General features: G+C 40.0%; 1 protein-coding gene across 5 annotated transcripts in view; it reads right to left on the bottom strand.

Moving 5' to 3' along the window:
- PACSIN2 (protein kinase C and casein kinase substrate in neurons 2) overlaps window positions 1–27977 on the bottom strand; it is an 87170-nt gene that overhangs the window by 17486 nt on the left and 41707 nt on the right. For all 5 annotated transcript variants that reach the window (XM_088141588.1, XM_088141583.1, XM_088141587.1 and 2 more), the window contains 4 exons: window positions 11407–11563; window positions 8178–8413; window positions 7079–7234; window positions 3915–4090 (listed from right to left, as the gene is read on the bottom strand). In XM_088141588.1, the coding sequence (XP_087997714.1) occupies window positions 3915–4090; window positions 7079–7234; window positions 8178–8413; window positions 11407–11563 (725 nt within the window). The remainder of the gene's footprint in view (window positions 1–3914; window positions 4091–7078; window positions 7235–8177; window positions 8414–11406; window positions 11564–27977) is intronic.

The raw sequence follows: 27977 nt of genomic DNA on the forward strand, positions 1-27977 counted from the left end.
ATCCCAGATTTCATTTCCTCATGTCCTGCCCATGTGAAGTTGAAATATGAGCAAATTTGAGCAATTCCATCAGTGAAATATTGCTTTGAGTACTTATTTGCACAATCTTTTTGTACAGATTGAAATCTTTTTCTTAGAAAAGGAAGATTTGTTACTCAAGATTTCCACTACCATTTTATACGGATAGAATATCTAATTGAGCAGCAGTTCTCAAAATGTGGTCTGGGGACCCATGGGGATCCTCCTGACCCTTTCAGGGCGTCCGCAAAGTCAAATAAATAAATAAATAAATATTTTAAAATTTCTCAGTTTTAATTTCTAATACAATAAATATTGATAGATATAAACCAAAGCTCTTTGGGGTCCTCAATCATTTTTAAGAATGTGAAAGGGTCTTGAGACCAAAATGTTTGAGAACTGCTGTAATAGATTATCTACTGTAAAGTGTTCATACTTTAAGGTGATTGGCATTAATTTCAGTTCATCCTACACTTTAAAGCATTTTATTAAAATGAAAATGATATCAAATCAAGTGTATTTGTCTGAATACTCATTTCTTGCAGAGGCATTCAGTATACACCTCTTTGCTTTATTTGGACAAGTTAAAACTTATTTTAAGATGCCTTGCTTACGAAAATAACATCTGACAATATCATAGTAGAACTGCAGAAGAAAGGCAAGGAGTGAGTGATGGGCACCCCTTTTCCTAGGTACATAATTTGTTCACCTTTTTAGGCAGTAAGCGCATGTAAGATTATGGGTTAATCTTGTTTCTTATCTTGCATTTTGGATATATCTGAAAGTGTTTATCTCAGGCTATGAATCAATGATACCCGAATAGCACGACTTCAGACCTTTGATTACAGGGTTAGCCACCTGGTGTAGGGAGTTAGACCAGTATGGTCAGTTGTGTTTCTTTTTTCTATCCATATCTGATGAAATGTCTATGGCATGTGCTTGGGAAGATATTTTCTCATAAAACCCAGAAGTGATTAGTGCAGAAAGAAAGGTATATATTCTCTAGATTACCTAGATTATTAGTAAAGAGATGAGCGTCAGTATGTCCTACTCAGGAAAGGTAGGCCTATTACACTAGCTGGATTAATCTGGGGAACATCCATAGCTACCTTTGATGAGGATGAGGGGCTACTGAAGATATATTATACTCTGTTCTATATTTACACCCCTCTACTGAATGGCTTGTTTTACTGCCATATCTGTGGATATTTCCTGGTTTGCTTAATACAATATTTCAGCTTTTACCTCATCTATGTGCTTACTGCTTTTTAATCCATGAACCTTCTGCCTACATTTTAGCATGGTAAAAAATACAGAGTAACTCTTTCACAAAGAAGAATACACTTTTGTGATACTGCTATTCATAAGAAGCTGGCTTTTCTCTTTAGCAGAATAATTATAAACTAGCAAATTTATGCAAGCCTAAGCCATTATTTCTTTAGAACAGATGACAGTTCTGGTTGTAATGTACTGGTAATTTTACAAATCACTCTCAATCACAGTATTTTAAAAATTAAAAATGATGGGATTTGTTATTTTAAGGGGTATTTACTAGGGGTATTTAGAATTGACTGCTAAGTTGCTTAGTCTTAAAACTATGTTTATTCTGACTTTAATCTGTTTACAAAATAAAATGGTAAACAATACAATATAATATATAGCAGCAGTAGAAATAGGTACTTCTTTAAGTTTTTAAGGCCCACCAAAATAAGATCAGGAGGGAGCTTTACCAAAAGGTAAAGGGGGAAAGGACATTCTGTGTAGGTGAACATCACATGGATTTTCTCAATGGATGCATGGGCAGGATCCTGGATCTCGTTTTATTTTATTTTTTATAATATTTTTATTAATGTTTTACACAAATAAAAGCTAATACAGAACTAAAAAGATATACAAACAAAAAAGAAACAAGAGAAAGAGAAAAAAGAAAGACATATAAAAGTGACCTCCCTCCCTTTAAACAAGTATAAACATTTACAATAGCTTAGCATCTTCTCTAGTATTACAGAAAAAAACCTCTTCTTCCCATTTTTCATCCCTTAACAATAGCCAAATTATAAAAAAATCATCAATCAATCTTCCTCAGCAAAAGCATTAAGAGTACCAGTAATAATAACCTGTATGTTTTAACTTAAACAAGTTCATTTTCCATTCTGACTTATAACTTTCTCTAGTGAGTAAAAAAAAAAAAAAGATTTATCCCCATTGGCATAAAGAATACTACTACTAACAACACATATATTTTAAACTAAATCAAATAGGTCCCTTTTACATTCTAACCTATAATTTTCTGTAACAAATAAGACATAGAAAGTTTATCCCCATATGAAAAAAATCTTTAAATCCTCATCTTACAATCCTGGTTAAAAAAAAAGATTCAATTCAATTCCAGCCCAAAATCACAACTTATAAAATTTAACCCTGATCAAACAAGTCCACTTTGAATTCCTTTTTCATCTTTTTAAAAGGCTTGATCTTCAATCCTTTCTTCAAATAAAGTCCCACATGTTGATTTCTTATCATTTTCTCCCTGTCTGTTTTTATGGACAACTTCAGAGATTCAGTACTTCCCTTATGTGAATCTAAAATAAGATAACTCTCAAAGTCACTCTTCTGATTTATTATTTGAATGTCCCCTTTAATTGTTTAAACATCAACCAGTATACTTTGTAGGTCCGATGTAACGTCTTTTTCCATATCACTCTTGTAGTCACTTTTAAGTCCATTTTCAAATCCACATCATCTTTTTTCCATTTCTTCCATACCACTTTTGTAATCTGGCAATTTTTTAAAATCTATTTTAAGATCCCTGTTCAAATCATCCAGAGCCCGTTTTATCCAATAGAATATTTTCTTACTCTATAACCTCTATTAGTTCCACTTTGAAAGTATCAGAACATTTTAAAAGTCCTGATTACATTGTTCTCAGACTTTATTACTTCTATAGTAAAATAATAATCTTCCATTATGTTAGTAGGTATCTTCTCCTTTAATTGCTCTCTGGTTCCCTCTAGTTAACCTTCAAAGCCTGGTCTTATTTTTTGTTTATTTTTAAAGTCAAAACTTTCCCACAGTAAGGTTTCTTACAGTTAATTCCAAAATCATTGGCTATATTTTTGTAAAATTTGAAACAGTTCATAAGAACTATTCTTTCAAATCCATCTGGCCCTTTAATTGTCCACAATCAACATTCTAAACTCCTTTTTGCTGTTTTCCCAAAGTTAAAATTCTTCTTTTTAATCTTCAAACTTACTTAAATCTTCTTTCTTCAAGGATAGAAGAAAATACTCCCAGTATGCAGCAACTTGCCCTTCAGAAGGTTTGTAATTTCCGAATAAATTGATAATAAGTAGTTTCCATTGTCAATTAAAAGAGTGTATGCAAATCTAGTGTCCTTTTGAAGGCTCCAAACTGTGACTTGGGATCGATGTTTCCCGTGACTCCCAGAGTGCTCAACCCACTGGAAATCACTATTTTGCGATCTTTTCACTGGGAGCCTCTGTAAGAAGTACTTGTGGGTGATCTAGTCATCTCCTTTACCCAGAGATGGTTCTGAAAAGCTGGACCCTGCGCCTGCTTCTCTTATTCACCATGGCCATCAAACTCTACAAAAATGGAAACATCTTCAATCCACCGTTACTCCCAGGGAAGTCTGATCCTGGATCTTGTTTTAGAAGCCAGGCAGTTTGACAGAGCAGTGCAGATGATCCAGCAAAATAACAGTTTAGGGCTTTAAAAACAAAGTGCCACCCAGAAGCACAGCTGGTTCAGAATATACAATGTATTCCTGGCAAGTAAATATGCAACTGCACTTTGGAGAAAACTGATGCTTCAGAACCATTTTTTAAAATGTATATTACTTCTCTCATGCAGCACCCTCTATCTTATATTCTTACCTTGAAACAATAGACAAGTCAAGATGTTTCTGAACTTCCAGCAACACTTCTCGAAAGAAACGCAGACGTTTTTCCTCAAACTGCTGACACTGTTCAAAAACCTGCTCCATATTTTCCATATACTGCGGTGTAGCGCTATCCAGGTCTTTAAGAGACTTTTCATACTTTTCTTTTGTCTTTAAAAATAAGCACATCAAGTTATCAAAAAAATATGGCTATATAATTTTACAAGAATCATGTTGCTCTCTCTTATGAAACTTTCATTTAGAAAGGGTCATTTTAACTCATTTGGAAATAAAGAATGGGTTATGTCTCTTAGAAAATGAGATGACAGATCCAAATACAGGTAGTTCTTGCTTAACAACAGCAATTGGGCTGGAATTTCCATCACTAAGTGATGTGGTCATAAAGTGCATCATGTGACTGCATCACTTAGTGATGGCAATCCTGGCAATCCCAGCTGCTGTTGTTAAGCAAGGGTCATGGGTCTTTAAGTGAGGATCTCACCTGACTGTGACTTGCAACTCGCTGCTGGCTTCTAACAAGCAAACTTAATGGGGAAGTTGCAAGTCCCAGGTGGCTCGCAAGCAGGGACTGTGGGCGGGCACTATGGAATGCAATCAGGGGGGTGCATGCTAAGGAGTACGAGATCCCCAGGATCTCGTACTCCTTAGCACCCGTATGCAGCCCCTTGCCGCATTCCCCAGGATCTCGTACTCTGTAGCTGGGTTCCTTGAGAGAAAAAGCGGCAGGAGGAGGAGCAACTTACAGGAGCAACTTGTGACCTTCCCTGCAAGCTTCTCCATTGACTTTGCTTGTGGGAAGCCAGCAGGGAAGGTCACAAATAGTGATCATGTGACCATGGGACACTGCAACCGTCATAAGTGCGAGCTGCTTGCCAAGCGCCTGGATCACAATCACATGACCGCAGGGATCCTGGACGGCCAGAACTTCAAGGACCCCTCGTTCAGCACCATTGTACCTTCAAACAATTGCTGAATGAGTGGTTGTTAACTGAGGACTACTTGTAAGTTAGTGGACTCCAACTAGTCTAGAGGAAAGACTAACATTGGTTTTGATCTTGTTCAGAGATACAAGAAAAGTAGTAAAATAAGGTCTGTGGGGTGATTCTACAAAGCTATCCATGCTCAGGTTTGGCAAACTGCTTCCTTTTATCAAGTCTTTAACATAGTTTTGGAATGAGTCAGGACATTAATCCTGGATGATAATTCAGGGTTAAAGCCACAGGCTCTCCTATTCCTCCACCCCTCTGTTGATATGGTTTTGAAGAGCTCTGAAGCTTTCATCTCCTTTTATGATTATAGGCAGCTGCTCATCTAATCATAGCAAATCATGGTAAATCTTAACAATGTTTATTTGAAACATGCTCACTTCTTTCTAAATCAGGTTGGATGCCATGCTAGACTGGAAGCCAAAGTGTACAATCTCCTTCTTGGAAGAAGAGGGGAAACCATGTACATTCAGGGCTTGCTTGTGAATGTTCACATCACAAACAACAGTCTATTCAATATGATCCCCATGAATTTTAAACAACTGGGGTAAGCAAAAGTAAGAATCATCTTGTAAGACTTGCACTATTATTTGGCAATCAGGAATATATTTCAATGAATTCATAAATAAAAAATATGAAATTTAAATGCACCCTAAAGAGATATCTATCAACCCCCAAAAGTGAACACTATATAACACTTCATTGCATTTTGAAGGTAGAAGTTTTCAGTCTAACAATTAACTGTTTCATATTGTTCAGTTTAAGTCATCTACTGTTCTCTCTCTCTCTCTCCATATGTCTGTGTGCACACACCCATCAAGTATACAGCTAGTCCTCAATCCCCAAAAGTGAACATTAAGATCAATTATATAACACTTCAGTGCATCTGAAGGTAGAAGTTTTCAGTCTGTTTTTAACAATTAACTGTTTCATATTCTTCAGCTAAGTTATCTACTGTTCTCTCTCTCTCTCTCTCTCTCTCCACATGTCTGTGTGCACACACCCATCAAGTATACAGGTAGTCCTCAACTTACAACAACAACTGGGACCGTAATTTCCGTCGCTAAGCAATGCGATCGTAAAGTGCAACCATATCGTTTAGCAACAGCAATTCTTGCAATCCCAGTTGCTGTCGTTAACTGAATCCCACAGTCATTAGACAAGGCAACTTCCTGCTGGCTTCTCACAACCAAAGTCAGTGGGGAAACTGATAGGAAATTGCAAATCCCAGGCTGGCTGGCAGGTAAGTGGCTGCCACCAGGTGGGTGAGGGAGTGAGGGGATGTGCAGCTGTGCGGGGGAGGGTTAGGGAGGGTGTGCAAGGGTGTGAGGGTGTGTGTGAGAAGTGCTGCATGAGCCAGGGAGGGTGTGTGGGGTGCACGGGTCAGGGAAGATTTGTGGGGATGCACAAGAGGTGCTGTGCAGGTCAGGGAAGGTGCGTGGAGATGCACGGTGGTACGCAAGAGCTACTGCATGGGTCAGGGATGGTGCGTGGGGTGTGTGCAAGAGGCAGTGCATGGGTCCAGGATGGTGCACAAGAGGCACCACATGGGACAGGGAGAGTGCATAGAGGTACCGTGCAATGTGTGCAAGAGATGCCACGCAGGTCAGGGAGGGGGCATGGGGGAATGGCATGGGTTGGGGAGGGTACGTGAGTGGCCAGCGCAGCACGAATGCAGAGGGAGTGGGGAGGGTGCACAGGTGAGAGATATCTCAGCGACCTGTGACCTTCCTGCAGGGTTCCCCATTGACTTTCTGGGAAAGCTGGCAGGGAAGGTTGCAAATAGCAGTTGTAAGTGCGAACAGGTTGCCAAGCACCAGAGTGTGATCACAAGACCACAGGGTTGTTGGGACTGCAGTAACTCTGAGGACCAGTTGTAACCACCATTCATTCAGCACTGTCATAACTTTGAATGGTCGCTGAACGAATGGTCATAAGTTGAGGACTACCTGTACTACTGTACATGCAACAGCATTAACATAAATGAAATACAAACCTTTTCCTTTCCCTAGGATTCATTAATCTTTATTTATTTATTAATTAAGAGCTAGGCACACTTAGTATAAAAAGCTTACCAATTCAGCATTACAGAAGTAGTATATAGTTTTCATTAGAAGCAATGCTTGTGATGCTTAGAATACATACAGTTTACCTTAAGCACATCCTGTTTACTTTTATCAACTTTGTCTTGCAATTTCTTTAGTTGTTCTGGATTCAGTGCTGGATCAGCTTTGCTATTAGCCTCTCTGGATATAGCAATTTTTTCTTCTTTGCATGCTGTATGATATGCTTTCTTAGAAGCTTCCACCTAGGAGACATTTTTTAACAAGTATAAAATCACAATATCCACTCAATAGCAAGTAAATAGTTTGAAGATTAATACTGTTACATGGGTCGAATGTGTAAATAAGTATAGGAAATGTTATCTTGAAAACTATTACAATGTTTTAGAACTTGCTTATCATAAAGCCAGTTTTGAGAAATGATGGAGTAAGGAAGTTTAGGAGTAACAGAACTCCTGCTTGATTCAGATCACTTCTTCTCTGAAGAGATCCATGATCACTCAGAAGCAATGCTTTTCTATGCAACCTGTGGAGGAGCCTCCCCCCAGAGATTTGCTACCCTGATATCCTTAAAGAAGACTGTGTAGAGGAAACATTTCCATAGAATGATTGATTACTGTTACTGGCTTTATATTAAATTATAAACTTAAAGCATTCTTGGTTTATTATTTCTGATCTTATTAGTATGTTGTGTGTTAAACTGCCAGGAGTTTATTTTGATTCTAGCAAATAAATAATAAAAAATGTGAATATCTGGAGAACAGTGCCAGCTGTGTATTTTCTTAGGTGGGGAACTCTTAACTTGAGAGGGCTTTGACATTAGTATCTCCTTGCTCATATGCCCAAAACAGCTAATAACTGTAATGATACATATGACAAATTAACTTTTCATTCAATTAAGATGTATACATTTACTCCAAGCAAAGGAAAAAAATGGGGAAACCTCATTTCACATTCACTCTTGCCTGGAATAAAGAAAAAAAGGTTTTACTCTGTTTCTTTAATAAATAAACTTAGATTTTGCCCAGAAACAGACCAACTGCTTTAGACTGCAATCAGTTCAGCCCTGCTTCTTTGAGTAGAAGGCAGAAAGCCATACTTGGAAGCAAGCCAGGGAGACAAAAGCAGAAAAGCAAGGGCACAGTTGATTAAGATGACCGGAAAATACAGTATGCAAACATAATTTACCTCTTTTAATTTTTTAGCCCATGGTTTCTGAGCTTTCCTAAACCCATCGTCAGCTTCCTTAGTTTCCTTAAATCCACCTATCATTTGCTTGTGAAAGGAGTCCTTCTGCCAGTTCTTTATCTTTTCGAAGTCCTCATTCATTAGAGCACTTTTTACTTCTAGGTGTAATTCGCTTACTTTTTCCGCCTCAGACATAAATGCATGCCAAGCCCTTTCAACAGTCCCATACTGTGGCCCTGAACGCAAAAGGGAAAAATGATATATCTGCAAAATGCACACACACACACATTAGAAAAACATGTTACTTTTCTTAACATCCCCGGCTTACTTTAAGGAAAGGGAATGGCCAAGTGGATCCAAGGAGTGATTAAGGGTTTTGTTCTTTTGACAAAGGGAGGGAGGGAAAGTAGTGGCACAACAACTATGTAAGAAATCCTCTTAAAAGTTGAGGATTATATAATGACTATTGATCAGTTTATAAATATCCTGCCCTCAGACAAAGTGAAGTATTGCTGTACAACTCTAGATATCTTAGATGAAACTGTATCTGAATCCATTTCCTTCTGGCTTCAGTATGGAACCTGCTTTGTTTGCACTGATTGATGAACCAAGAGTATGACTGTATGCAGGATTCAGAAGACTAGAGTTTGTCTTCTTAATGCACTGGGCTAGTGACATATTGCGACAGTACCTGTCATAAAATTCTGAGCTACATCAGATAGCAAAATATGGGAGCCCTCAACATGCTCAAGATCACTCTGTCTTGCAGAGAATGTGTTGGACAGTAGGATGGCCAAAACACCAAACAGTAGTTGATTTCGTAGATCATGCTAAACTATGATTTTTGAACAAGCCACAGACAAATCAGAAGGAAAGCAATCTTAGCGTGATGGTCAATTCCTGCTTTGTTTTCCTTCCCTTTTAACTGCTTTTGCCTTGCACTTTCATGCTTGAGTGGGGCACAACAACTAACCAGAGATAAGCCAGGAAACCACACACAAAAATTGAGTGTTCACCAGGCACATTACACTAATCCACAGATGCAATCATGAAGCCAAACTATAGTTTCAAATTGCAGTTTGCAATCACAAAACAAACCAGTTTATTTACTAACTCCCCTTAGTTTGGCCTATCACTGTAAGCCAAAAATAAACAATATTGTGGCTTTGCATGATGTGTGAAGCCAAACGGTATAAGAATTGGAAATACTCAGCCTTTTTTTCCATATCATATTACAATTATAGCCCATATTCCAGTTTGTGTCATATTGTAGTTTGTTGTCCTTACCTAGATGTAGGCCAAGGTTGTGGTTAAAATGGAGAGTCCAGTCAATTAAACATTTCACTAATGACTAGATTATGGTGATCTTCAATAAAATAAGGTGAAATGCAGTAGTAGTTACAAGTGTAGGTATTTTTATAGTCATGTACTTAGTGATTCTGGTCTTAAATGGGCAGTTAGTCCCTGCTTATCTGTTTGTTTGTTTTTGTAACAATCCAGAAAGTGCTGTCTGGACTGTTATCCATGGCTAATGCACCTTAGTGATTAGTATTAATATACATATAGTAAAATGAGTAAATCTACCCTAAATCACAAAGTTGGTTTTGCCTTAACATGCCATATGAATGCTGCCATTGTAAACGACATTTTACAGCACAGGTTCCCAACCTATTTGGATTAGAGGGCACATTCAGAAATTTTTGAACACATGGAAGTACTCTCAATATATTACATGTAGTTCCTATTTGGTGAGATACTGCAATAGTATGTTGGTTTGCAAGTTAGTCTCTAGACTGAAGATTGTGATTACTTGGAATAAAACTGAGCACATTTGGTATAGAACAGTTATGCTGTATTTGTGAAATCAAAAGAAAGGGAAATAATATAATAGATCTGAATACAGGTGGCCTGACTCTGTGGAATGGAGTAGGCAGATACATGTATGAAAGTGAAGGCATAGGTTAAATTATGATTGAAAAGATTAAAATGTATGTCAGAAAGTATGAACTCATGTTGTCAGGATTGTTGTAGGGGTGTGTGAAAATAGGAATTCATAGTTGGTGATAGTTCCATGTTACAGTGGTGATAATGAAAGAAACAGGAATGAGCTCCTTGTGCAACTTTATGAATGAATGGGATCTAGGGGAAAAAACCTATTCTGTTAAGTGATATAAATGGATAGGTGGGAATAAGACATAAGAGTGAAGAAAAAGTGACTGGGCCATTTGGAGAATCAAGGATGAATGGCAATGGGAGAAAATAGACAGGAAAGGAACTATTGTACAACAAATTAGAGCGAAAGTAGGCCAGGTGAAAAATGTAAGTGATTTTAGTTAGTGAAAAAAGCTAAATAGAGGCAAGTTCCAAATATTGACCCAAAAGAACCTGAATCAAAATATCTTCTCTGCCATCCCAAATATGAGAACTGTCCAGGCACATACCTGGTCCATTTAACAAGAGCTCAATACAGCAAATTGAAATCAATGCAAAAGTAACTGCTTTCCAATATGTAAAGTCTGTTATGAAATTATAATTCTTAATGTAATTATGAAGACAGATATTGGGCAGAAATATGTATTCCAATGACAGTTTCTCCAAAGTGTTATCAAGATGTTATTTTACTTCTATGTCATTTACTATCACCACAAATGCAGTACAAGTATCTAAAAGGGTATATTCAAGCAGCCATGTGCTTCACAAATATTTACATTTTCACAGATTTTTTTAAAGCTTTTATACAATGAGCTTCCAGGTCATTTAGTAAAATTATAACTACATTTCTTCAAACTTGAATCCTGCAAATATCACTGACATATCCATGAAGATTTCTTGGAAAATGAAACTGAAAATGGTTTGCCTGTGCCTTTTTCTAGGATGTTTTTTCAACTTCTGAGTGTAATCTACAGCCCTGGCATTCCATGGAGATCTCCTACTCAAGTACTAAACCAGCATTGGTTTGTTTCCACGCCCAAACAAGGTTGGCTAGGTGCTGCACTAGAAGTGTGCAAAATGTTTTGAATTCCAGACTGGCTATTCTGATCTAACAGGGAAGTGTTCTGATGATCTTTCAGTCTTACTAGAAATGTTCCAAAGTGGAAACAGGCTGTTTCAAATTTAAAATACCTCCAGTTTGGTAAAAGAGTCTTGGAACATTTATTTCTGGTCAAAACAAAGCCAAAAATATATGCACAAGTATGTGTAAAAGAGTATAATTAAAAATCATGTGTACCTTTTTCTACAAGTTGTCTCCATCGTTTTGCCCATTCGGTTAACTGCTGAGCATAAGCCTTCTCTATTCTTGCCCGCTCATGAATACAGTTCATAAGATCACCACAAAGTCTATGCCCATCATCGATGCGCCTCACTGTCCGCTTGTAGTTTCCAACCTACCAAAGAATAGAATGTTTACAAATACATCTTTAGGGAGAAAAAAAGCAATGTCAAAACTAGTTTCCAATTTTGTGGAAACTGAGAGAACCCAGTTAAACTGGAGTCGAACTGTCTGCATTTCCTTTAATATATATTATTGACTTCCAGTATTAAAGCTAAACTTGTAGGCTTGATTACCAATTTCTTATTATCTGAATACTTGCTTCAATTGCAGTCAAATAAAGCCTCCGTGATCTAAAATGTCATCCTAAATCTCCCTTATATTCTGCACTATTGTAATAATCTTACTCATTACAAAATTATTTGATGGGATTCCTTGAGAGGCAGTGGGTTGGGTGGGAGGCTGGACCTATTAGATCACTCTGCCCCACTTGACTGATGGACCTTACAGGGTTCCAGAGGAAGCTATTCCTGAAGGTCTGGCCGAAGCCTTAGTTGCTGCCTGGAATGAAAGGACAGCGGGGCTTTGGATCAGATCACACCTATGTGGACTTTCTCCTCTTGTGGATCTCAGAGCTCCTCCCTCAGGAGGAGCTGAGGGAAATGAAATGGGTAAAGAGACACCAAAAGCACCGCTGGAGGGCAACAAGGAGGGACTCCAACCAAGCACAAGTTAAAGTCACCATTAGGGCCTAGTAAGTGGTAGTAAGGGCAGTGAAACATCAGTGTTTCTCTCCCATTATTGCACAATGGATAGCAGATTTCACAATCTGGTGCAGAAGGACTTAGCTATAGTAACTCATGCCCTTATCACCATGTGACTGGATTAATGAGGTACTTTACCTGGGTCTGCCCCTAAACACTACTCAGAAACTACAACTAGTCCAGAATGCCGTGGCCCTGTATTTATCAACTCCCAACATTGAGAGCATATAATACCAATTCTAAGGGCCCTGCACCGGTTACTGGTAAGTTTCCATTTACAATTTAAGGTGCTGGTATTGTCCTATAAAGCCCTTCATGGCTTGGCACCTAATTTGCTACAAGACCACCTTCTCCTAACTACATTGGCCTGATTTCGATCTTGTAGGGAACAACTGCTAATGGTTCCATACCTTCAGGAGGTGAGGGTAGCTGAAGCTAAGGGAACACTGCTTCTCTGTAATGGTACTATTCCTTTGGAATGGCCTCTCATTAGAAATGAGACTTCCCTCCTCCCTGCTGGCCTTCTGGAATCTATTAAATACCAAATTATTCCAGAATGCATTTTCATGACCTGACTTAGTTTATTGTACCATTTTTATTATTTCATTCTTTTTTATTTTTATGTTGGTGTTTTATGTAGATTATCATTTCACTGTACTCACTATAAGTGCTCAGAGACAATTAATTACAATTTACTTATTGGTGTAAATTCAATGAGTAATTAAATAGCTTGAGGCCAAGATCACCAATAATTTGGTCATTAGGACACAGGATTCAGGGCCACTGGGCCAGAAGAGGGGATTGATAATCAGTTATTGAACTTCTTTGTCCTGGAACTGACCTTCCCAGTGTCCCCCACCATATTTCCTTTAGCCCATAACAGCCAGGATCAGCAGAGCTCTCTCACTGTATGGATATCATCTCCCAGCAGAATGCTGCAGCCTTGTGTAAGTGTGGCTGGGTGAGGGATGGGTGCTTCAGAGGGTGGGAGGATGTGCATGCAGCTTGTGGGAAGCCAGCAGGGAAGGTAGCAAATAGCGATCATGTGACCACAGGACATTGCAACCGTTGTAAGTGCAAGCCAGTTGAGAAGCACCCAAATCATGATCATGTGACCACGGGGGTGCTGGGACATCCAGAACTTCAAGGACCAGTCATAAGTACCCTTCATTCAGTGTCATTGTAACTTCAAAAGGTCACTGAACAAGTGGTCGTTAACTGAGAACTACCTGTAGGCTTTTATAATTTTAGGTTTCTGTAACTTATCCTGGGCTCTTTAAAAGAACTGCTATTCCAGCGCTATCTTGCCATTGGCAGGCTGCAGGATACCTACCCTTTGGATGCAGGTGCTGCAGTAACTGGGATACCCAACCCTAGTGGGGTTAGAACAAGAATGAAATCTATCTCCCTTGATAGTGAGCAAAAGAGCTCATATTCAGTTATAAATCTAAATAGTGTGGTTTTTGATCCCAAAGGATTATGGAAAACACATCATGACTATGTCTTTCAGGCAGCATTACAACCTTCTGCTGACTTTAGGTGCTTCCTTTTCACCAAGAGTAGAGACCTACTTTCTGATTGCCTTATATTATTTAATGTCAAACTTTAGGTTAGATCTTATACACAGCAGAGGTGGCAGTCTATACAAAGAAAAATATTGTGGAAGTGGTCCAAACAAAAATTCTGAGAGCTATTCTTGTCACTCCAAGGTGGGTAACCAATACCACTCTCATGCTTGAAGCAGGGATGCCTAAAATAGAGGTTATGGCTTGGGGGCTGATATCAGTTACTAGCTAAATAAAAACCAGTTTTTCCACACCTGTTCTATTGGCAGAAGACCATTATCTAAGCTGAAGGGGTGCTACAGAGTCCAAGTTAGCATCTCATGCACTCTTCGCTGGGTCAGCTTAACTGGGGTTACAAAAAAGGCAGAGGTACCTCACTGAAATGATAGATATGGAGTAGCAACTGGAGGTCAACAGGATGTCACATAGCAGCAGAACCAGGATTTCAAGGGACCTTGGGTGCCAGCCAAATATTTAACATCCCCAGGCTGATATTTTAATAATTTTTAAATATTGAATATCCCCCAGGCCAAGGAAGAACTTCTCTTGGGCATGGAAAAATGTGTTACCATTAGCTCTTACTGGGCCAATATGCCAAAATCCCCTTATCCTAATGAGTCTGCCCTTGTGATTCAAAAGAAACTGAAACCACTCCCATATACTGTTATATGGCAATCTCTATAGGGACATAGGGAGTTTGCTGATTTCACCTCTTCTGTGCAAGGAGAACTTCATTATATACGGCTTGTACTTTCTGATTCTAATGTTCTAAATTCTGTGTTGCTGCAGTTAAAACACAGTCAGATAATATATTTTATAAGTTTTTAAGTTTTTATTTATGGTTACCTTTTACTTTATTTTTATCTAGAACATTGATCATAATAAAGATTTTGATTTGCACTGCCACCATGCCCCAAATTTGAGTGGGGCTCGTAGATTGGTTGATGAGACACCTCTTGTTCCTCCAAAGATTTCTGTGTTGATATTTCATGGAGCTGCCTCTGCCAGGCTATCAGCCTTTTTCAGTGCAAAGCATATGGAACAAGGGAATTGGGAGCTCCTTACACCATACAACACTTTTTGATCCATCTCTATCACCTTTAACGCTCTTCAGGATCCTTCTACTAACTCCTATTTTTCCAACCTGACCAGGCAAAAAAACCCAACCCTATCATCTAGTAAACAAAACTAAAAAACATCTTCTCACTATGAAAATAACAGCAATCACATCATTTAAAACAAACAAACAAAACATATCTTGTATGATTGTGGTTGTTTAATTCAATCTTTGTTTCATCAGTCCAGAGCACTTTGTTCTAAAATGTTTCAGGTTTATTAAGGTTTTCTTTTGCATACTTTAATGATTTTTGTAGTGCTGTTAGAGAAAAGACTCTTTTCAACAACTGTACCATGCAGATACCTTTATAAGCAATGCTGTACTGTGGACCTGTGGACAAATATTCCAGTGTCAGCTAAACTTTTCAGCAGGTTGTTTGCAGTGATCTGGGGGTTCTGTTTTGCAGATCTGACTAGTTTGGGGGCAATTCTAATAGAGATGTTTCTTGGTCTAATGTCCTATAATTGGTGGCAAATTGTCTAGTTGATGAACAAATTGAAGCTGAAAAGTTGATTATTCCAGCAATACAACAATCTGAAATATATTACCAAATCAACTATGAAGTACTTACAGGAATGAAAGATTTTTGGAATGGCTTTCATAGTTCATACATATATTTTTAAAAAGCTGAATTATTTCAAACATGCAGTGTATGCAAGGAAATCTAAAATTATTTTTCATTTTAGAAGACTTCTGCAGGGCAAGAATAGAAAGACTCTTAGCTGGCTAGAGGAAGTATTTCAAACTTCCTATTTTTGTCAAAGGAGGTATTATAAAGTACTGACTGAAAGGATGTCCAACTGGCACATTCATTGTTTTCTGGCCCTGAATCTATAAAAACCTGCACAGAAATAATAAGTATATACTCAGATTTGCATAAAGATGTTGTATTTACTGTTGTGCCAGGTAGCAATTTTGTCAACTTCTGTTCACTTAAGGGTACAAATTACCAGAGGTACCTAAACTTTTGCACATAATTGTATTTTGTAGATCATTGCTTTGACTTAGTATAGGTTTGATGCAAACCATCTTCTACACATAACTGAGAAATTAAGAATGCTACAAGCTGATAGGATAAAACATTATTTCCAATAGAGGCGAATATATGTAGCTCAGGGTTGAGCTGTGGAGCTTCATGAAACGTTTGCAAGAAAAGAACCAAGCTCAGAGAATCCCAAGGACTCCACAAAAATTATTTCTGGGTCAACATTGATCAAGGTTAATTTTAAAAATTTGAGTTAGAAACTAGTTTGCTGACCTTAGTTAGCACTAACCATACTTTACAGGAAAAGCAAGCCTTAGGCATGTGATGATAAAGGGAACATTCTTATCAGTTATCTTCGATTACACTGTAACATAAAGTATGTTTAATTTAATGGATGTTTAATAGCTTTCAATGTTTTCCCATTTAGCAACTATAATAAGGCATATCAAGATACAATGGTGATTACAAATGTGACACTTAAGAAGGTTGAATCCATGGAAACTAAGGCAATTAATGGCTATTAAGATTGTTATTAGTTTCACTTTCTGAGATTGTACATTGCTTAATTTTGTTACCAGGGAACAAAATCAGGGCCCAGGTACTCTATTCACATATCTGATTAACCAACTATGGGAACAGAATGATAGCTTAGCTGGAATTTTGACCCATCACATTCTTAATTTTCCAAAGAAGAGATAAAGCATCATATGCAGTTTTCTTGCTCCACTTAGTTATAACACACTGAAAAAATAATTATAAGATCTGAATGTGTTAAGAACTATTGATATGCAACAGAAAAGAGTGTCATGTTCCAGCCCCCTGTGTTTGCCCCAAAGCATGGTCTCTGGAACCTTGGAAGCCCTGGACTCCAGCTACTGTTACTGGATGCCAGGTCGGCCTGTAATAAAGCTCACCTCATTCACAATTTTTCTCTCAAAAATATCCCCTCCCAATATCGGTGATTAAAATGAATATTTTGCTGCCAATTCTATATTTTTTCCAGACAATTCCAATATTGACTTCAGAAGCACCCTTTAAACAATGGCAACGCGACATTTCTAAGTTTGTACGGCAAGGGAAAAAACCAAGAATAAAATATAAAGTTTTGCAAGATGTGAAAGAAAGAGGTGGTTTGGGTCTTCCTGATTTGAAATTGTACTATGTAGCTTGCTGTTTAGTATGGCTTAAAGAATGGATTACTTTGAGAAATGAAAAATTATTAAATTTGGAAGGTTATAATTTGAGATTTGGATGGCACGGATATTTGTGGTATGATAAAGTTAAAGTTAATGTGGACTTTAAAAACCACTATATTAGAAGATCTTTATTAAAAGTTTGGATTAAATGCAGACCACTTTTATGCCCTAAGATGCCGATGTGGACTTCTATACAAGAAGCTTTTTATAGAACTAAAACAAGAGATAAAAATAAATGGATGAGATACAAAGACTTATTAGAAAAAGAACAAGGAGAATATAAAATCAAATCAAAAGAGCAATTGGTTTTAGAAGGACATACTTTTCAATGGCTTTCTTATATGCAATATAAAGAAAAATTTAAAATCGACAAAAAAGAATTTGGATTTGAACAAAATAAATCGGAATTTGAAACTCAACTATGTGAAACAGATGAGCACTTAATAGCAAAAATGTATAAATTATTGTTGAGAGAAGAAATGGTTAAAGAACAAGTTAAAGAATGCATGATTAAATGGGCAAAAAATATTGGATATAATATACATATGCAGCAATGGGAAAATATGTGGTCTAAAGGATTAAAATTTACTTTGTTATAATTTGAAAGAAAATTTTTATAAAATGATGTATCGATGGTACATGACACCCCAAAGATTATCAAAGATGTATGGGACAATTTCCAACGTTTGTTGGAAATGTAACCAATAAGGGGGGTCGTTTTACCATATGTGGTGGACATGTAAAATTGCAAAGAAATTTTGGACTCAAATACAATTTTTGATGCAGAGCATACTACAAATACAGGTTCCATTTAAACCAGAACTATTCCTGTTGGGGATAATGGACTTTCAAATCGGAAAGCATCTTACCAGAATTACTCAATACATGATTACCGCAGCAAGACTTTTGTATGCACAATTTTGGAAAACCCAGACACTACCAACAATACAAGAATGGTTGCTAAAACTGATGGAAATGGCAGAAAATGATAAACTGACTTGTTTATTAAAAGAAAAATCAAATAATTCTTACCTTAAGGAATGGAAACCATTGATGGACTACTTGCAAAATGCAGGCGGGGCGAAGCTTACATGGGGATTTGAAGATTAGATTATAAATGTAATGGGATATGTCTTGACAAAGAATTATTCCTATTTAATGCATTAAAAACTAGCACCTATGACACTCTTATTATTCTCAAGACCAGAGATAGACTGGAAGCTATTTTTCATGCCTTTCTTCTTTTCCTTTATCTCACGTTTTCTTTTCCTTTCTCCTATAATTTGTATTTTTCATTTTCTTTTTCATTTCTGACTTTTAACCTTGTAATTTTAAAATTGTAATAAAATATTATTATAAAAAATATGCCCTCCCAGGGTTTGTGTGGCACGCTGTGCGTGTGGTTGTTACTCGGGAATCTCTAATGACCTTTAGGGGTGCTGCCCCAGTCATAGCCGGATGCAAGGTCTTCTCTATGAAACTGGGCCGTGATCAGTTGGACTTGTTGCTCACTTACTTTCTTCCCTGCAGTGTAACTCCGTGACTGAATTGGTGAAGATCGCCAGACTGATGATGCTGGGGGACTAACCTACCTTCTCTGGCCCAAGAGTCAGAGGTGGCCCAAGAGTTCATGACCCTCAGCCATGAACCTGATCCAGCCTATTGACACCCCAGCCCATGGAGGGTGGGGAAGTATTACACATTGCATCTGGTGTTTGTCTTATGACACTGGCAAGGTGATCTGGGGTTGGGGGCATTAACATCAGTCCCTTGCCATGGACAGATCCCTCTCTTGGCTCTAGAGGTCTCTGTGGCTGTCCACTAATACAGGGAAGCTGGGCCTATTCAATTGCCCCACCACTGGCAACTGATGGACCCTGTAGGGTTTCAGAGGAAGCTTGGGGTATTTCTTGAGGCTCTGGTGCACTGTTATCTTCATCCTTCGTCATGGCTTGGAATGAACATGTGACAAGAGTCTTGGATTGGATCGTGGCTGTGTGGACTGAGATTATGGATCTTGTAGGGCCCCCCCCACTTTATGGAGGAGTTCCAGGAGATGAAATAGCACAAGAGATGCCTAGAGTGCTACTGGAGGAAGATGAAGGATAAAGCCGACTAGGTACACCTTTTATAGGACTCACTTTGTGGCAGTAAGAGTGGGAAAGTGTCTTACTCCTCTGTTCTTATTACATCTGTGGATAGTTGGCCAGTGACCCTGTTTCATGTACCAGGGCCCTCCTAGGTAAGAAGGGACTAGGTAAACAGGGTCACTGTGAGGATTATGTGAGGACTGTAAGGTCTATTCTAGGCATCTGTCAGACAAAGTTGCTCAGCTTTATTCAGAGTTAGCCTTTGGCTGGGCGGATCCAGTTGAAGGGACTGAGGCACTTTCTAGCTTGGTTATCTGGGAGGGGTTTGAGCCCATCAATCCTGAGGAAGTAAACAGGGTCCTTACTGCTGTGAGCTCTATCACCTGTAGTCTGGATCCATGCCCCTCCTGGCTGGTCAAAATGTACTTACAGTTGCAAGAAAAAGTATGTGAACCTTTTGGAATTTTGTGGTGTTCTGCATTAATTTGTCATAAAATGTGATCTGACTGTCATCTAAGTCAAGAGTATTGACAAATATAATGTGCCTAAAATAATAACACAAAAACAATTCTGATCCTTCATGTCTTTATTCAACATTCAAAAATGCTAGTGGAAAAAATAAGTGAACCCTTGGAATCAATAACTGGTTGACCCCCCGCTTGGCAGCAATAACCTCAACCAGGCGCTTCCTGTAGCTGTGGATAAGACCTGGATTTTAGCCCATTCTTCCTGGCAGAACTGCTTTAGCGCTGTCATATTCTTTGGACGTCTCATGTGTATGGCTCTCTTCAAGTCATTCCATAGCATCTCTATTGGGTTGAGGTCTGGGCTCTGACTTGGCCACTCCAAAAGGCGGATTTTGTTTTTCTGAAGCCATTCTGTTGTGGACTTGCTCCGGTGTTTTGGGTCATTGTCCTGTTGCATCACCCAACTTCTACAGAGTTTCAGCTGACGTACAGACATTCTCACACTATCCTGAAGAATTTTTTGATACACTTGGGAATTCATCTTCCCCTCAATGACTGCAAGCTGGCCAGGCCCTGATGCAGCAAAGCAGACCCAAATCATGATGTTTCCTCCACCATACTTTACAGTTGGGATGATGTTTTCATGATGATATGCACTGCCCTTTTTACGCCAGATGTAGTGCTGCGTGTTCTTTCCAAATAGTTCAATCTTTGTTTCATCAGTCCACAAAACATTTTGCCAATACCGCTGTGGAGTGTCAATGTGCTCTTTTGCAAACTTCAGGCGTGCAGCAATGTTCTTTGTAGTAAGCAGCGGCTTCCTTTGTGGTGTCCTGCCATAGACACCCTGCTTGTTCAATGTTTTACGTACTGTAGACTCATGAACACACATGTTATCCAGGTCCAATGATGCCTTCAAATCTTTGGCTGTCACTCGGGATTGTTTCTTTACCTCATTGATGAGTCTTCGTTGTGCTCTTGGGGTCATTTTGACTGGACGCCCACTTCTTGGTAGAGTAGCCACAGTCCCAAAGTGTCTCCATTTGTAGATCGTTTGCCTAACTGTAGACTGGTGAATTTCTAAGGTCTTTGAAATCACTTTGTAACCCTTTCCAGCTTTATGTAAATCAACAATTCTTGATCGTAGATCCTCTGAAAGCTCTTTTTGGTGAGGCATGACTCACATAAGCACATTCTTCTTGTGCGGAGCAAACTTAAAAAGTTTGAGTGGTTTTTATCAGTCAACGTAGCTCTAGTCCACACCTCCAAACTCATTTTCTTAACAAGACTCCAGGTATGCTAACACCTGACTCCAATTAGCTTTTTTGAGGTCAACTCAAGGGTTCACATACTTTTTCCACTAGCACTATGAGGTTTTTATGGTTGTTCTCAAAGACAAGAAGGATCAGAATTGTTTTTGTGTTATTATTTTAGGCACACTATATTTGTCAATACTCTTGACTTAGATGACAGTCAGATCACATTTTATGACAAATTAATGCAGAACACCATGAAATTCCAAAAGGTTCATATACTTTTTCTTGCAACTGTAATTACTCTTCTTATTCAATAAAAAAGCCCTCTTTGACATAGTACAAAGTGACAATATACTCCAAGCATTAAGCAATGTATTTTCAAGACTGGAGAGATTTCTGACTGAAAAGTTATGAGAGAAGGAACAGACCTTGCAGCCCACACTAATAAAGTATTTGCAAAATATAACTAACGAGCTGTTTTTGGTTCAGATGTTCATTATGAGTATACAGGTAGTCCTCGGTTAATGACCATTCATTAAGTGACTGTTTGAAGTTATGATGGCGCTGAACGAATGGTAGTTATGCCCGGTCCCCATTATTGCAGCACCTCTGTCGTCACCTGATCAAAATTCAGTGCTTGGCAGCCCACCCACACTTACAATTGCTGGAATGCTTCACCTTCCCCCCACCTGCCTATCCCCCCATCTCTGCCCTTTTGGCCACCCTGCACTCTGCTGGCCCTGCCACCCCCAACTGACCTTCGCTGTCTTCTTCCTCCTGCTGCTGAGGAGGCGTGCCCAGCCTTCATGAGGCAGCTGGGGGCAGCAGGGCTGGTGGAGCACAAGGCGGCAGGGCCAGCAGAGGTGGCAGAGTGCAGGGTGGCCAAAAGGGCAGAGATGGCGGAGATAGGCAGGTGGTGGAGTTGAAGAGGAGGTAGTCCCTTACCTTAATGAGGCTCGGGGCTGGGAGGGACCAAGTTAGGAATGGCTTCAATTGGGCTGGGTTCTCGCCTAACGACAGCAACTGGGACTGCCAGGATTGCCATCACTAAGCGATGTGCTCATGTGATATCATGCTTTACAACTGCATCACTTAGCAACATTAAATTTCTGTCCCAATAACCATTGTTAACCGAGAACTACCTGTAATGGATATTGTTCCTAAAACCCCAAAATGAAAGAATGTATGACATCTGAATTTTTTCTTACCCTTGTGCAAGATAACCATAGACTGGAGAAACAGTTACAAAATCCTTCAAGAATTACTTGCTCCAAACTCAATTTTGGATAAAGTTTGAATTATAAAGTTTGTATAAAATGTGTAAAGAAGGGGTGCAAAAATAGACCAGTTTATCCCCTTTTGGTATGGCAATTACAGCCATAAAGACTCCAACAGTGGCACATCTAACTTGCATGTAGGTATTTTAATGCAACATCATAATTAGATAAAGTAAGTACTGATCTATAATGGAAGCCACCAGTTTTGCTTGAAATTTCCTTCTAGGGATAGAATTGAAAGTCACCTTTAAATCAAGAAAAATAGCATTCAGAGTGCCTTCGGAGTGATGGGAATACTTTTCTGTCAGATACTGCTGCCCAGAACAATGGTCAAACAGTTACCGACCTCCCCTTGTTTCTTCCTCAGCCAGCACCTTGTCTTGAATTAGCCAATCCTCTAATTTCCCATCCTACTAACGATGCTTAGGAGGTTAACTGGCCAACAGTTAGTTGGACTAGACTTATCGTGTTTTTTTAATAGATTGGAATGATACAAAATATACACTTGAATTCTCTATATAATATCTTGATTATTTACATACATAATTATCTTTATTCTCTATGCTAGAATTCTCCATTCTATTCTGTTTTACTCTCTCTGAATCCTACTATGCTATATATGAATCCTTCTGTTACTAGCCAGCTAGAAAAAGGAGCAAAGGGAAAAGCAAGATAAGAGGGCTGAAGAATACAATAATCAACTGTCACCATTTAGGGCTGATAAATGGGAAAAAAATGAAATGAAAAGTCTATCTATCATGATTGCATGGCTGGTACTAATGAACAATTCTTTATCTGCTTGCGAAAGGAACTGATACATCAAAACAAGAAGATATATGGCCCTGAACTAAGGGTGAAACTTGTTGTAAGAATCAGCACAGATACCATTTATATAGTATAAAAGATAGAACATGATTCTGAAAAGCTTCCATAAAAGAGTTATTTGAAATCTCCCAATTCCCTTTTTAATTGACCCCTCCAGTTTATTGAACCATCTGATTTGGGGTGTTCCTGTCCAAGGAGATTTCAACAAGTTCATAAAGATAATTCCTATTTAATTTTTTATTCTTCATATCAGCTTAACATTTTCAATCACATTCAGTTTATACCTCTGGATCTTTGGATAGGTTTAACATTCATAGGAATCCATAAACTCAAAACAACCTTACATATTTAACATAAATTAGTGTGCCAAAAAATCTATAGGCTTTCAAAGAGTCATAAAATCTAAGGATTGGAAAGGACCTTGGAGATTTCTTTGAACCTTCTACCCAATGCAGGAATCTGCTATTATGAGAGATGACCATCCAGCCTTTACTTAAACATTTCAATTGTTGAACAGCTTTTATCATTAGGAATTGTTTCCTGATGTCCAACAAAAATTTACTTCCTTTTAAATGTAAATGCATTGTTTCTTCTCTTCTGGAATAATTCTGTCCCATCATGTCAGCCCTTCAGATAGTTGAAGAGGGCAATCATGTGTCCTTGCAATAATTTCTTCTTGAGGCTAAACATATTAATTAATTAATTAATTAATTAATTAATTAAAGTTGTCCCTGACCATCTCCCCCCAATGGGGGACTCTGGGTGGCTTACAGCATATTAAAACAATAAATAAATATACAGTTAAAATTTAAAGAGGAAACATTCACAAAGAATAAAAGGAAAAGGAAAAATCCAAGAGGCCGATGGAAGCAACACCAGGCCTGCAGGGGGCTAGCCAACCCCATATCTGATGACCTCCCTCCCCACCCCAGGCCAGATGGAGAGCCAGGTCTTCAAGTCCCTCCAAAAGGCCAGGAGTGAGGGGGCCTGTCTCACCTCTGGGGGCAAGATGTTCCAAAGGGCGGGGGCTACAGCAGAGAAGGCCCGCCTTCTGGACCCCGCTAGTCGGAGTTCTTTTGCCGAGGGGTCCGGAGCATGCCCTCTCTGTGTGATCGGGTGGGACTGGTTGAAATCGTGGGGGAGAGGCGGTCCCTCAGGTAGCCTGGTCCCATGCCATGTAGGGCTTTAAAGGTGATAACCAACACCTTGAATTGGACCTGAAAGCAGACAAGTACCCAATGCAGCTCACGGAGCAATGGTGTTATATGGGTCCTTCTTCGGACCCCAAAAATAGCTCGCACAGCTGCATTCTGGACCAGCTGAAGCTTCTGGATACTCTTCAAGAGTAGCCCCATGTAGAGCGCATTGCAGTAGTCTATCTGGGAGATAACAAGGGCATGAGCGACTATTCAAAGGGCATCCCGATCCAGGAAAGGGCGTAACTGGTACACAACCCGCAGCTATGCAAAAGCCCTCCTGGCCACAGCTGCCACCTGCTCTTCGAGCAGGAGCCATGAGTCCAGGAGGGCCCCCAAATTACACACTGGGTCTGTCTGGGGCAGTGCTACCCCATCCAGCACCAATGATGACAATGTTCCAGATACAGAGGAGCCATTAACCCACAGCCACTCCATCTTACCAGGGTTCAGCTGCAGCCTGTTGTTCCCCATCCAGACCCTCACAGCCTCCAGGCACCGCGAGAGGGCGGTCACGGCATCACTCACATCACCAGGGATGGAGATATATAATTGAGTATCATCAGCATTCTGATGATATCTCATCCCATGATGACGGATGATCTCACCCAGCGGTTTCATGTAGATGTTGAAAAGGAGCAGAGAGAGAACTGAACCCTGCGGCACCCCACAAAGGAGGGGCCGAGGATGGGACCTCTCGCTCCCTATCACCACCGACTGGGATTGGCCCCAAAGAAAGGAGATGAACCAGCACAAGACTGTGCCGCCCACCCCCAAGTCCCTGAGCCGTCCCAATAGGATACTGTGGTCAACGGTATCGAAAGCCACTGAGAGAGCAAGGATAGTCCCGCCTGTGATGGAATGGACTTATGAAGGCCAGGCCCAGGGAGATAAGCGTGTTCTTAGCCCCCAGCAGGAGCGTGGGAAGTTCAAGAAGATGAGGCTGGCACCTCCCTAAGGAATTCACGGTGTTGTGGCTGGCTGGCTTGGGAACTAGGGTCCAGTCTGGGGAGATTTCTGTCTGGAGGTTGTAGCTAATAAACGCAACAGAACTATATTTGCATTGTCTCTTGGAGTTCTTTGGGCTGAAGCTGACACCACCAGAGATCATCCATAAGTGCAACCAATGCCGTTTCTGTTCCATAACCGGGCCCTTGGAACGAATCCGAGCGATTTTATCCTGCAGGTGCTCTGAGAATTCCTCCATGCGGCCCTGCAAATGAATCTCCAGATCCCTCTTACCGAGGAGGGATCTAGTGATCCCAAACAGGGCCGCTGGGCAGCACTCTGCGGACGCGATAAGGGCGGAGAAGTATTGGCGCTTCGCCGCTCTCATCGCCACAGTGTAGGCCTTAATGGCGGCTCTAACATGTGTTCGGTCGGATTCGGTCTGTGTCTTCCTCCAGCAGGGCTCTAGATGTCTCTTGGCCCTCTTCAGCACCCTCAACTCCTCCGTAAACCATGGGGAATGTCGGGGCCGATGTGGCAAGAGAGGTCGCACAGGCGCGATCCTATCCAAGGCCCTGGCTGCCTCCCTATTCCAGGCAGCAGCCAAGGTCTCCGCTGGACCATGCAGCAGATCCATGGAAATACCCCTGCTCCCTCTGAAACCCTGACGGGTCCATCAGGGGCCAGGGGCGGACCAATCACATGGGTCCTGCCTCCCTGCGGAGGGGGGCAGCATAGGAGAAACTCAGGGTCACCAGGATGTGATATGACCATGACAGCGGGGAAAGCGGTAAATCTCCCCTCAGATCACTTTGCCATTGCTCCGACAAGAAAACTAAATCCGGCATGTGGCCACTGTCTCGGGTTGGGTCCCACACAATTTGAGACAGGCCCATGGCTGCCATGATAGCCATGAACTCCCGAGCCACCTCTGAGGCCTGTCCCAGGGATGGCAGGTTGAAGTCCCCCAGAACCATAAGCCTGGGGAACTCCACCGCCAGCTCCAAGATGGCCTCCAGCAGCTCAGGCAGGGAGGCCGCCACGCAGCACGGAGGCCGGTACAGTAGCAGCACTCCCAACTGTTCGCAGGAACCCAACCTAAGAAACAGTGTCTCACAGCCAGAAACTTGTGGAGCAATGCCCCTGAAGGCCACCAGAGACTCTCAGATGACAACAGCCACCCCTCCTCCCATGCCCTGGCATCTCAGCTGGTGCCACACCGTAAACCCAGCTGGGCACATTTCCAAGAGGGGCACCCTCATATGCCAAACTTTCACTCATTCCTCATTAAGTTTTTCCTTCCAGACCCTTTATCATCTTGGTTCTTCTTCTCTAACACATTCTAGTGGGTCAATGTCCTTTCTAAAATGCAGTGCCCAGAATCAGGCACAATATTCTAGATGTGGCCTGACCAACACCAAATAGAGAAGAATTCAAAATGCCTGTAATTTATGAGTAATGGTTCTAGAATTTGCTCTCCATCAAATTAAGATGGATTTTTAAAGGGCATCAGTGAACACAATAAGATATATCTGTTGTAATTCTTCCTGACCTTGCCTGGAGAATAGAGCTTCCTAGCCTACATGACTATAACATATTGTAAATACCCAAAACATTCTCTAACTATATCAATATTAATATTGTTCACATGTTTTTATGAAGGCATAATAATGATAACACAAGCAACCTCTACTTCAGTGTTTCTTAAAGTGTGGCCCTGGGACCCCTGGGGCTCCCCCAACACTCTCTCAAGGGTCCACAACATCAAAATTGTTTGCCAGCCTATGTTGAAAAATAATATAATATTAAAATCCCATCAAACAGTTGTAAGAAGTGGTAGTGGCAGCGAATGCATCAATTTTTCTTCTAGATGAAGAATCTTTCTAACATGGTAAATATTGATAAATGTAACCTGTACAAACAAAAGCTCTTTTGGGGTCCTGCATAATTTTTAAAAGTGGGAAGGGGTCCTGAGAGAAAAAAGATTAAGAAACACTGCTGTAGTTCATATTGCTAGCATTTGCTCAAATTCTGTTATCTATACAGTAAGATGTTCATTGAATATTTTTATCTTTTTACAGAAAACCTTGTCTAGAGGCAAGCAACTTCTCAAAATCATTATAAAACGTAACAAAAGAGAAGCGCTGCTGAATAAAAGCAACAATCATGTAATCCAGCAGTTTTGTGAACATGGCCAATCAGATGTTTCCAGAAACTGACAATCCATGTATTGCTCTCAGAAAAATTATTGAGTTGGATAGTACATTAGTGAATTGCCTAAATTAAAATATACATTAAGTAAGTAAAGGTTTGCCTGTCCCAAACCTGCTGCGAATCATTTTCACTGAACACTGTGTACTAATATGAGAAAAAAATAACAAATTTTCTTCTCTCTATTCAGTTTCCCTTCATTTGTGCACAATTATATAAATCTTCCATGGCCTCCTTTAATTATATTCATCTTTAACTAGAGTGTGTGCAGAACTGGGAAGTTTGGCTGGACCTTTCCAGGCAGACTAAGATCCAGTCATACTGGAATCTGGCTGCTCTGGGTTTCATCTGAGAAAAATCCAGAGGTTTTATATTCCTCCTTCTTCACATGGCATGTGTTACCATCTTCCTTACCTTCCTGCTGTAATTACAATGTTTTAATTCAAGCATGGAATACCTGGATGGTCCACTCACCCCCTTTCTCCAATCTTCCAGGCACCTTCCTAAAGGTGCCACTGCTCTAACCAACAGCTCGCTGTCCCTCTCCCAAGTGTCCACTTTCCCATCCTCTATCTTCCAGCACTTTCCTTTCCCATACTTCCCTGTTACCATACTTAAAATGACATAGCACC

The sequence above is a fragment of the Python bivittatus genome, unplaced genomic scaffold, assembly GCF_059951505.1.
Source record: "Python bivittatus isolate LINGU-HERP-01145 unplaced genomic scaffold, Pbiv_v1 ctg000330_np1212, whole genome shotgun sequence".
In the NCBI taxonomy this organism is placed as follows: domain Eukaryota; kingdom Metazoa; phylum Chordata; class Lepidosauria; order Squamata; family Pythonidae; genus Python; species Python bivittatus.